This window comes from Pteropus alecto, unplaced genomic scaffold (genome assembly GCF_000325575.1).
Source record: "Pteropus alecto unplaced genomic scaffold, ASM32557v1 scaffold75, whole genome shotgun sequence".
Taxonomy (NCBI): domain Eukaryota; kingdom Metazoa; phylum Chordata; class Mammalia; order Chiroptera; family Pteropodidae; genus Pteropus; species Pteropus alecto.
The window spans coordinates 24354166-24365979 of NW_006440638.1; the positions used below are offsets into that span (position 1 = coordinate 24354166).

At 48.9% G+C, this 11814-nt stretch overlaps 2 protein-coding genes across 5 annotated transcripts in view; one reads left to right on the plus strand and one right to left on the minus strand.

Moving 5' to 3' along the window:
* CHDH (choline dehydrogenase) overlaps positions 1–4392 on the plus strand; it is a 32413-nt gene extending 28021 nt beyond the window's left edge. For all 4 annotated transcript variants that reach the window (XM_015593712.2, XM_006917536.3, XM_015593714.2 and 1 more), the window contains exon 8: positions 232–4392. In XM_015593712.2, coding sequence (XP_015449198.1) covers positions 232–650 — 419 coding nt within the window. In that variant the 3' untranslated portion in view covers positions 651–4392. The remainder of the gene's footprint in view (positions 1–231) is intronic.
* An 872-nt stretch (positions 4393–5264) lies between these two features.
* CACNA1D (calcium voltage-gated channel subunit alpha1 D) overlaps positions 5265–11814 on the minus strand; it is a 290484-nt gene continuing 283934 nt past the window's right edge. The window contains exons 48-51 of the mRNA XM_015593660.2: positions 11526–11689; positions 8628–8749; positions 6825–7145; positions 5265–6318 (exon numbers count right to left, since the gene is read on the minus strand). Coding sequence (XP_015449146.1) covers positions 6025–6318; positions 6825–7145; positions 8628–8749; positions 11526–11689 — 901 coding nt within the window. The 3' untranslated portion in view covers positions 5265–6024. The remainder of the gene's footprint in view (positions 6319–6824; positions 7146–8627; positions 8750–11525; positions 11690–11814) is intronic.

Genomic DNA, 11814 nt, shown 5'->3' on the forward strand with positions numbered 1-11814 from the left:
CTCTTTCCATTTTTCATTCTCTGGGCTATGGGACAGCCTCAAGTGCTTCTAAACTAGACCCAACTCGAGCAGGCTGTTTGAAAAACTTCCCAGCCAGAGAGAAACCTTACCTCGGGACTGCAGAGTCACTCAGAGAAGAGACAATGAGTGGGGTGGCCTGGCTGGCCGTGTGGTCACAAGACAAAGAACTGAGAAAGAGGTGGAGTCTCACCTATTTCTTCTTTCCAACAGAAACTGATATTGATGACTTCCGTTGGTGTGTGAAGCTGACCAGAGAAATTTTTGCACAGAAAGCCCTGGCACCATTCCGGGGGAAAGAGCTCCAGCCAGGAAGCCACGTCCAGTCAGATGAAGAGATAGATGCCTTTGTGCGGGCCAAAGCGGACAGCGCCTACCACCCGTCGTGCACCTGTAAGATGGGCCAGCCCTCCGATCCCACTGCTGTGGTGGATCCGCAGGCCAGGGTGATTGGGGTGGAAAACCTCAGGGTAATCGATGCCTCCATCATGCCCAGTGTGGTCAGTGGCAACCTGAATGCCCCCACGATCATGATTGCAGAGAAGGCAGCCGACATCATTAAGGGGCTGCCTGCACTCTGGGACAAGGATGTCCCTGTGTACAAACCCAAGAGCCTGGCCACCCAGCGTTGAAGCAGTCACTGCCTGAGAAGCCCCCAACGAGTCAAGAGGGCCAGCACAGCCCTTGCTCCCAATGTTCTTTCCTGAAACTATCTAGACAGTTAAGATTCAGTGGCAGAGGACTGGGTAATTTAAGACATAAGACCAATACTGGTCAGTAAATCAGGATCCTTTTTCCCAGCACTTTTTTCTGGGCCCTTTGGGAAAAGCCAGTGGAGGATGGTTAACTCCTGCCATGGCCTTGTCTTATGTTCCGTGGTGCTCTTCAACCCAGCATCCTGCTGCCTTCCCAGGCCTCCCTCTGAAGGCAAGCCCCTCAAAGAAAGAGCACAGAGGCTGGGTGTCAGCCAGACCTGCATGACCTTCTCCAAGGGGCCACCTTCCATCTCAGGCTGTGGCTAAGGCCAGGAGTCACGTAACAGGGAGCGAGAGAGCTGCCTGCTAGAAGCACAGGCTTCTCCTTTCTCTTCCGCTTCTCAGTTTTACTCCATTTCACTCCTGGAGTGAGGCAAGAACTGGTGCTCAGCTCGGTCACTCTGAGGGGCTTGCGGCCCACCTGTCTGATGCCCTGCTTCTTATTAAACACGATCAGCCCGGCGAAAGGATTTCTGGACCTTGTTCAAGGAGAGAAGAGTCTGGAGAGGCTCTTTACTACCACAGGTTTCACGAGTTAGCATTTTAAAAGATTTTCCTGTTACCGGGAAACCTAGAACCCAGAGCAAACCCCACATACCAGACCACCACTCCTTGCCAAAGCAGCTAGCCGGAAAGGATGCTTTATCCTTGGCCTGGGGAAGTGACTCAGCACTGGACAAAGCTGGCTGATTCTTATTCTCCAGATGTCCATGGGAACAGACGAGGATGGAGCTGAGACTGATGAAAAAAGCAGTCAAGTAAAAGTAGCTCCCTGATCTCATAAAAATGCAATTGAAAGAATAAATTGTCAAATATTTGAGTTGGGGGAGGGGGGCGGGAAACAATACAAGTAGCATTTAAAACAGTTCTTTGATCTTTAAACTTCCTATAATTCAATAATGTAATCCAGTAATTTATTTTTGAACTGAGATGCCTTATTCAGACAGTCCTTACAAGATAATGAAAACTAATGCATTTTGGATTGATTTTTCTGAAGATATTCAACACTACCGTCCATGGCAGGGAAGAAAAGAAGCGCTATATGGAAATTTGCCTTGTTAGGCCCAGAATAAAGAAGGGAGAAAAATGGTACATTCAGAGCTTCTCCCAGGATCAGAATGAACTGAGGTGGCTTGGAGGCTTGGCAGCCATAACTTATGTTTCTGAGAAAGACCTTCCAAAAAAGATGGAAAGAAGAAGACCATCATACATCGCATTTCTTTAAAAATTTTAAACATCTCTTATTTAAATCTTACCTGTATCCTGTTTTATTTTCGGTTCCAAGGGAGGATCAAGAAAGAAAATTCTAAATCTGCCTAGAGAGGTTCCCCACCTGTCCCACAGCCTTGGTCCGTAGCCATCATCTTCTGGGTCTTGGAGCCACCTGTAAGGGCAAAAGAACAGCCAAGGAGCACAGGTGCCAACCCCACTGCTCTGAGAGCCAAGAACGAACAACTTGGGTGTGTAGGGGGGTCCCAGGCGACTGTGACTATACCGACCTCCTCTGGCGCGGGTATGGCAGGTGACACAGCCATTCAGTTCTGCCATCTCTCTTTGTGGTATTCTCAGCCTCTGAGACAATGGCTGATTTGCTGTGGCTATATTGTAAGTTAATGAAAATAATGCGTCCCGGTACGGCTTAATTAGATCCTGGCCCCTCTCCCAGTCATGCTTATGAGGGTCTTGTTCCTATAATCACACAATTTAGCCATACATAGAAGTTCCAAAAGAGAAGACCGTGAGCCTCATATATCCAGGACCTATAGAAGTCAAAGTGGAAAACTGTACTGTTGGGGTTCAGACACGGTACAGAATAGTGACTTGTAGTTTCTCACTGGAGCCTGACAGCTGAGTGCTGCAGCTGTCTGAAAGTTCCACTGCCCTGAGGGCACCCGACAGAATAAGGGACAGATCGCGCTGATATGGGCAGGTATAGGAGCAGCCTGCCTGCTGTGTGACCAGGAAATGGCAGGTCCCGGAAGGGGGAACTCTGGCGCCTTAGCTGCTGTCTTTCAGCTTCCAGTGCAGACAGCATCATTTCCATAAATTCAAATAGATTCTTCTCTCCAACCAAACCATGTTCCTCCACCCAAAGGTCATTTCATATTTCCACTGATCGACTTAACATCAGATCTGATACCTAGATTCTTTTCTCTTAAAAATCAGAAAACACACGAACACGCCCTTCTCGGCTGGCCCTGCCTTGAGACCCACGCAGTCTCTCTTACCATCTCCTGCCACCATCCCACCCACCTCCCCGGGGCATCCTCATAACCACTCGATATATATCATTCCCACTTTGGAAGCTAGGGCCCCAGGCCTGCTCCTCCTCCTTACCTGCCCTCCTAAGTTCCCAGAAGTAAAGGAATATCATTTTAAAGAAAAAACTTTTTCAACAAAGGAAAGCGTAGTTGGAATCTATCGTTAACCAGTTTTTAGGACAAACCGCCACCCATCATAATAAAAAGCTTTGTAGGAAAGCAGCCAATTGGCAAAGACACTTACGACTGAGGTGCAGCCTATAAAAAACAAACAAACAAACAAACAAAACCATGAAATAAACCACCCAGTTTTCTTTCGCATGCGTGGGGGCAGCAATAAAGTAGGTTGGTTCATCAAGCAGGTCAAGACCACACTGCACCAAGACGCTTCCGGGACCTTCACGACCCACCCTTCCTGGCCTTGGCTGATTCTGAAACCTCTTGGACTGGAGCTGGAAAGTAGCGCCTGGCCAAGTCTGGATGGAAATCACAGAGACAATTGTTAAGGAGATTCTTGTTCATTGATAGTTAAATCAGAACTGCCATTTCCATTTTGTGATATTATGGAAAAGAAAAAAAAAACACAACAGATTAAAGAAACAACGTACTAGTCCTAGAGACACCACAAAATGACATTTTGGTAGAAGGGGAACCAAAAGGAAAGACATTTAATCTTAAAACTTTCCTAAAACAAAGGAAAAAACCATGCTCTACAACTTCAAATTTTTCTTACAAAGAAAAATTTAATGTTAGATGAGAGGTTGAACCAGACTTAAAGCAGACAGATATTAGGAGAGGTGCAGCCTGTAAAAATGCCAGTTTCTAAGTACTGACTGGAAAACCTCATTGCCGATACCAGAAAGTCAGTCCTGGTAGGCAGTGTTGGACTGGCGATGTTAAGCCACACAGTAAGACCAATACCTAAAAGAGAAACAGTCCCAGATGATGATAACAGTGGTTTAGCCCTTAAGGAGAAACAGTGCTCTCTGCAGCTGGTATTAGGTTACCATAGGCATTGAAGGAGCCACGAGGATAAGAAAAAGTATTTACAGAATTACAATGACAGAACTGCCCTCACAGAGTGCTCGCCCCTCTGAAGCTCTCGCTGGCGAACGCCAGCTCTTTGCAAGGAGAGCTCCTAAATATAATAAAATTATTACACAGTTTTATTATGAAGAACATTTTGCATTTTAATAAAAAAGAATTTACCTCAGGAAATAGTCATTTACAAACCTTGAAGTGTTTTTGCCTGGATTTGGAGTAAGAATGTTTAAGAAGAGGTAAGGTCTTCACAACAAAGTATTAAAAAAAAAAAAAAAATCACTGATTAACAGGTTGTCTATGTAATATCTAAAAATCTAAACCAAAAATTGCTACCTGTTTGACTGCAGAGAATCCCTGCTAAGGTAACTTGACAAAGTCAGCATAATTCTGTGAACAGAAAAGGAAGCCTCGATGGGTCTAATGATCCAAAAGTGGGTTTTCATCAGGAAGTACAATCAGAGTGAGAGTGCATTCTAATGAAAACATCAGCCCTCATTCAATTGCATATAAAAGCCCTCAGAGAGAACACACAGTACAGCACTGTTTTGTAAAAAGGCAACAATACGATTGATCCCCGGCCTTTTAGTCCTACGGATCTTCATTCTGCTCCCCCTGTCCTCCCTGCCCCAGCACTCCTTATTTCTTAAGACAGGCAGTACCACCATTTCCCAGGAAACATAAGCAGAGGGATTTCATCCACTTGTGCAATTATTCCTGCACTAGACATGCAAAAATGTCCTGTGGGGAGCAGGTAAGAAAACCCGCAACTATGAATGCCACAGGGTCAGAGTAACCAGCTTGACCTACTCTTGCCATGAACTTATGGGGGAGGGGTAAAGGAAAACAAGACAGTTGCAACCCATGGTGAATCAAAAGGTACACTATCAAATCATAGAGCTTTTGCCTGAAGAAAAGACGACAAATAGTCATCTGGTATATCTTGTGTAAAGACAGATTTATAGTGACTCAAAATATTTTAGAAAAATCTCTGTAGTGTCAAGTTCTTTTGAACTTAAAATTTTTACCCCCAAAAGATTTTCACTGAATAAATGAGAATTGGCTCTATTTCTATAACTTCTGTTTAGTCTGAGTAAAAATACTAATAATTTCCTAGATTTCAGGGGGGAACCACAATTATTAGGACCCATGGATATTGCTGCAGTTCAAATACGGTACAATAATTACAAAATATAGACCATCTCTTTACAAATACAAATTATAGTATATTACAAGTCATGTACAGTAAATCTATAATTTTTAAACAAACTAGCGTACCTAAGTTGACCTGGTTGCGAGTGCATTATTATTCCAGTTTACAGTTGCCCTTAGCCGGACAGTCAGAAACCGACCATCTGAGTGATGCTCTCTCATGTAAACTGGCGTCACATAACAGAAAACCTCGTTTATAAGGTCCTGCTTTTCTCAGGATGACAGCTGGTACGTAGGTCCTGACTTACACACTATGTTTCAGAACAGCTAAACAGGAACCAGGAAGCAGTGTATTTTGCGGGGAAGGGTTTAAAAATGGATATGCTGGGCCCAGTGAATGTCTGATATGCTAGACCAATGGCTGAGGTAATGACACAGGTATGGTGATCGTCATCACCTTTAACCTTCCCCACCATGCCTGTGGGCAGGTGGGCCTGGGTGAGTGCCTCAGTGCACTCCGAACGAGAGGGCAGGGCTTGTCCGCCCTCAGCCAGGCGCCCATCCTCTGCGAGAGGGCTGGACCTGCTGTTTCCCACAGCTGGGGCTGAGCACATGTGCACAGCTAGCTATTCTCTACCAGGTTTATGGCTTCCTTGAGGCATGACGTCACTTGTACAAAAGTCTAATTGAATATGGACTTTACACTAGTGCCTAAACTTTCCTAACTATGAGGCACTTGTTCCCTGACCCTCTGGCACCCCACCTGAGGCCAGAGACAGCCTGCCCCGCCCTGGGGGCTACAGGGTGGTAATACATATCATTTCATCCGCCAGGTCCTCCTCCTCTCTCCCGGGGTCTGGCTCTTCGTCGCTGTAGCCTGGCCCGAAGTCCTGGAGCTCATAGTCCTGCCTGCTTGAGACAAGGCCCATGTCCCCGTTAGCCCGGGGATGCACATTCCCATTAAGCAGGTTGCTGGCTGCACTCTCCATCTCATCAATCGTTAGGTCACAGGCATCGGCAATTTCGTGTTTTGTTGCTGACACGAATTTTGGGTCCCTTGCATATCGTCCTAAGCCCTCGGATATCAGGACCTGCAGAGGAAAGAGGATCAGTGGCATGAATGCATTATAGGATTTTGAGGCGGGAGGATGACAGAAAACCCACCTCAAGCACGTTATAACAGCATGATGTGCTTCTGGGACCCAGCCAGTTATGTTCACTAGATCTCATACATGGTAACTAAACGTAAGTAAATGGCTTTGGCTTTGAAATGTCATGGAACTCAAAAACTACACGTGGCCCAACCAGAGTGAAGCCCTACGGGAAGAATATTTTCGTATAAACTGCTAATAGTTGCAGGAACAGCACACGTAATCCTAGGAACAGCTAATTCATGAGACTCGGCAGTGGTGCTGGTTTTATGTACCGCCTCTTTGCTTCTAAGAAGTGGGTGGTGTCCCGATCAGAAGCAAGGCAGCCTTGCTCTGGACCCCGTCTGCCCTCCGAGCCACCACTTGCTCTGCGCAGTGCTCATGACTCGCCCCCCTGCTGTGTCTGCAGCCTGCCCTCAGGTGGCATACCAGTGAGCCATACTCACTGCCTCGACCAAGCTGTCTGCACTCCTCTGCTTGTCGCTGTTTTTGTTGCGGAAGCTGCTGGGGACAGTCAGGCTGGCTGGTGTGAAGGTCCGATAGGAGATGCCAGGCTCGTCCGTGTACCACGAGCTGCGGTGCAGGGACGGCAGGCTACCATTGATCTGGTCCAGGGCCTCCGACTGCTCGACCTGGATCAGGGGGGTGTAGCACGGCGTCCAGTCCTGGTGTGGTGGGGTCGCTGGAGGAGTGGCCCATGACCGGGTTGAGTGGCTCGGTGAGTACTTCTGCGCTTTACTTGAATCTAGGCCTGCAACTGCCATGATCTGAGGAGAAAGGGGAAGTGGGGAGACCAGAGGTCCTCAGAGGTCCAGGCCTTGGGCCTCCTCAAAATGGACCAAGCATGAGGCACTGTTTTACAGGGGTGGCCTCAACAAGGACTTTGAAAGGGCCCGAGCACACTGAGTAAATTAAATGAAATGGCGGTAAAAATTTCTAGCAGACTGTATTTTGTTTTTCCCAAAATCCACAATGCATTTCATATGACCGTTCCTAAGCAGGAATCAGTTGCTAATTCATGAAATTGCTTCAGAGCAATCAAGCATCAGGGACGACGTACATGCTGTGGTGCGTGAACACGCCACCAGCTTACTCTGGTTTAAGTGCGCAAGTGCATTCAGAGCAAACTAATGGTTCCAGCACTCTCAGGAAAGCACAGCTGGTTCCCTATACGCTCGCGCATCACACGGCCAGCGTTTGTCCAGAAGCACTGTGTACAAGCCTGCTTCTCCTACCTATGGTGGCACCGCGACAGATCCGCCTTGGTGTTCCCACTCTGCACTGGGGAAACCTAAGGCCCAGTTTTGTCACCAGCACAGTCCCATGGGCAAAGCGAAAGCCATGGCCTCCAGCGCAGAAAGGACCTGGGCCCGGTCAGGGCAGGGCAGCAGGGCGAAGGTTATTTTTTCATGCACATGCCCATGGAGACTTGGTCCTTGGCATTCGATGGCCTGGGCCTTCCCAAGGTTTGTCTTTCTTCCATGATAAAGCAGGACACAAATTAAAACTAACGTAAAAACTGAAGGCAGCAAAGTAAAAAGTTGGCAGAGAGACCTGAAGAGAGAATCTGAAATGTAGCTAGTGTTCATGCGCTGAGGACACTCCAGATGAGAAACCTGCCAGAAGAGCTGGCTCTGTAAACTGACAGACTGGGTGCATACTACATGATGTACTTCTCTCCACCTCCCTCCACCTCTCTTCCCAACACACACATACACAAGTGGACAGAATCTCTGATGTGCTCCTTTTAGGAAAAAAAAGTACCATGTTTGTGTCCTTGAGGCAAAGCCCTAGTGAGTGGGCTCTGGCCCCACACTCCCGCCTGTCCAGTCACCCACACTGTAGACAAGTCTTTCTGCTTGGACCACACACCCCATGCAGGCAGGGTCGGAGGCTTGCCCACCCCCGTGACCACAGGGCCCTGCTCACAGAGGGCTCCTTAAATGTGTTTTAAGGAAGAAATAACCTCTCAGAGTAAATAAAGGGCAGCGCTGAATGTTCAGGGTCAGTCAAGCGACCACCACTCCCTGGGTCATGAATTGTGCCAGGCCCTGTCTTCAACGCTGAGGATAGATATGGCGGAGAAGACTGTACCTAGGCTGACAGCCCCGCTTTGGAAGCTGGCAGCCTTGGATTCAAATGCTAACTTGGTCACTTACCTCCTGTGTGAGCTTGGGTGTCGCCTACCCTCTCTGATGTTTGCTTATCCATTCAATAGGGTGGGTACAAGGCTGGGTGGGCCAGCTCACCTGTTGCTGCATCAGGTGCAGAGGCAGGGCCGTGCGGTGGGGGAAGGTGGGGGACGGTGGGACCTCCTCCTGACTGCTCTGCCGACGCAGGCACTCGAAGTTGAAGGAGGATCTTCGGTGGGCTGAGAAGGCAAAACATACCGTGCAGTTGTGAAGCAAGTTGTCTGTCAGGACCCCGGGACCCCGGGTGTCAGAGTGGCCCACGGGAAGCGTGGCAGAAAGCCCAGGAGGAAGCAAGAAATATGTCCAAGAAAAAGAACTTGGAGAGGGAAAATGCAGAATAAGCCCAACTGAGGGATGTTTTTAAACATGTGCAAGTAGATTTCTTATAAAGACCGTGCCTGTTCTCAGGGGGAGGAGCTAAAGGCAGCCAGAGGCAGCTGTTCTGACTTAAAGTCCCTGGTCCCACACTTTGTGGGAAATACAGAATCTCAGACAAGTACACAACCCATTCTAGAATCCCACAGACGCTGACTGACGGCCCCATTCTCACCTTCCAGACATCTTAAGTGTCTCTGGGGGCTGAGGTATCTCAAGGTGCATCTGTGTTTCCCTCTCTTGTAAAGGGAGTGACTTGCTACCCGCCCTATCAGCTCAACCAGATAATAACCAAATTCTTTCATTAGGAAAAACCCAGCTTCCCTAGCACCGAAGACAGAACAAAAAAGGAACACCTCTAACTTCAAAGAATGCAGTTGTCCTGTTAACAGCCACTTTAAATAGAGGCTTATATACAGGTCGAGTGGTGACAAGAGATCCAGAGCTTGCGGCTTCACAGGGTACCAGGCAAAGGAGATCAGTTTGAATTCTGGGTCCCCAAGCACGGGCCAGAGGCCTCCCACTGAAAACACCTGCAAGGAAGGAGGAGGTGTTTCAGGAGTCCTACCTATAGTTTGCAAGGCAGTGAGTGGCCAAGCTACTTCAGCAGCTCCTTTCTTGACCTCAGCTTTCTAAGCTCCGGGGCATACTTAAAACTCCATACCCTTAAATTCCTGTTTTGGAAACTGCAGATGTCAGCCTGAGGAGCCCTCCCAGGCATCTTCGAACTGCACAGGAAGCCGCAGGAACCGGTTTTGTGAGGGCCCTGCCCCTAAAGTGCACAAAGACCAAGCCGGTCGCTGCCCAATAGGGAGGAACAAGACAGACGACAATCCTGGTCTCACAGGCCCGATGCGCATGGCAGGGCACGCTGGGGCCTCCTCGTTGAGCTGCCTACCTGGGACAGATACCTGCGCAACGGCTGCTGTCCTCGTCAGACAGCCTTTTTCTCCCTGCACCATGCAAGGGCAGAATTTAACAATGTTCTAAGGGGGAGGGGCCTCCCTTGTCAACACAGCTTCTAGGATTCTCCTAGGATCAGATGGCTGGGGCCCAAGGCTGAGCTGGGAAAGGAAAACCTCCGTCCCGCTCATTCACACAGTGCCGTTCGGTTTTGAAAATAGATCCACATACATCCGTCATCTCGTTTGCTCTGCACGGCCATCTCTGATGGAGGAAGTAGTCCTACTGAATCTGAGAACACAGGCTGAGGAGTTTCACTTTCTCCCTGCCCAAGGTCTGAACCGGTGGGCAGTGAAGCAAATAAAGTACATTTTATTTGTCCTTACAAATAAAGAGGGCAGCTGCTCTTGCCTGCTCAGCTTCCTAGCTTCCCTGGGGTGGCACCTGTGAGTGATGGGCATTAATGAGGCCACCAACGGGAGGTCCTGAGGAGGGCAGTGGACTCATATGGACAAGGGGCCTCCGCCCAGCCTCCGCCCTGCATGTGCGTCAACCAGTATTTAGGGAGACCAGAACTGCTCTGTGTTTAGGGCTGTGCATTAAATATTAACCATGGAAATGGGTTTGATTACACTTCCCAGCAAGGCTATGACAGCTGGAGAGAGACAGAGGGCCCCAGGCGCCACCTAACCACACTTGTTATTGTGCATGTAGTCTGTAGACTTGGAGCCGATATGTCTTGGCTATTTTTGGTTACTGATTAGAGTACTGCTCAAAAATATGCCTCATTCCTTAGAAACACCAGAAGAGGATATTCTTTAACCTTGATCCAAATGACCGCATGTCCAAAATCAAACTGTCCAGCTAGGATCTGGCAGGGGCCACTGCTGCATTTCTTTCCCTGGCCCGAGGGTGACCCAGATCTCCTGGCAGCACCAGTTATGCCACCTGCACGAGAAAACCAGGTAGGGGAGCATCCAGCTCCTGCCCCTCCTCAGCAGGATGGGATTCCCCAGTCTCGGGATGGGAACGCCTACTCTGGAGGTCACCGCCAAGGCCAAACCCTGCCCGGTGAGCAGAGGGCACCAGCAGGCTGGAGGCTAAGATAAAAGGAGGGTGAGGAAGGGAGAAAGGAGGAGAATACCATGGTGGGGACTTAGGAAAGACAGACACCAAGAATCCCCAGGTACTGCACCATCAGAGACATGGGCCTTGGTCAAAGAGACTTGGGCTAAACCCAGCTCCGCACATGGGCTGATCCCTTCTGCCCTGAGGGTCGGTTACCCCACCCATAGAGCGGGCCTGACAACAACAACGGTGCATGTCTTGCTCATCTCTCAGGAGATCCCAGGCTCAAAGGCAATGCTGAGGTTCACAAAAACCCCTCATCCGATGCTCTGTGCTGTGTGACTTCAGGGCCCATACTGTCTTTCTCTGTTCTCAGAGAGTCCAGAACAGTGCTGCAGTGGTTTGAACTCTACCACATGGGATACAGATGAGAAAGAAAGGAAAGCTAATAAGATCTCCAAGCAGGGGCTGGTCTTGAGGGCTACAGATCCATCCCCAACATGGGAGGACCACGCCCATCATCGCCTTTCCCCGCAAACTCTGGAGCTGGGTGAGGGAGGCACACTGTTTTCTGAGAAGCTTCACCCCAAACAAAAAATCTGGCCTCACATGTGGGGGTGGGAGGTAGTAGACGTCTTCTTGGAGATCTCCGGGAATCATAGCCAACGGGCGAGTCATCGTCCTCCAAGAAGCCTTGGGGGTGATGGTAGCCTCGGGGCCGCTCAAAGTCCAAGTTGCTGCCTGGGTATCGGTTGTAGTAAATGTAGTTTTGCCTGGTGATCAAAAAGACAGAGAGAGACAGAGGGAGACAGAGGGAGACAGAGAGAGACAGAGAGAAAGGGTCACTAGTTAACAAGCCCTTTGCTCAAACAGACCCATGTCTACAATCCTTTCCCTA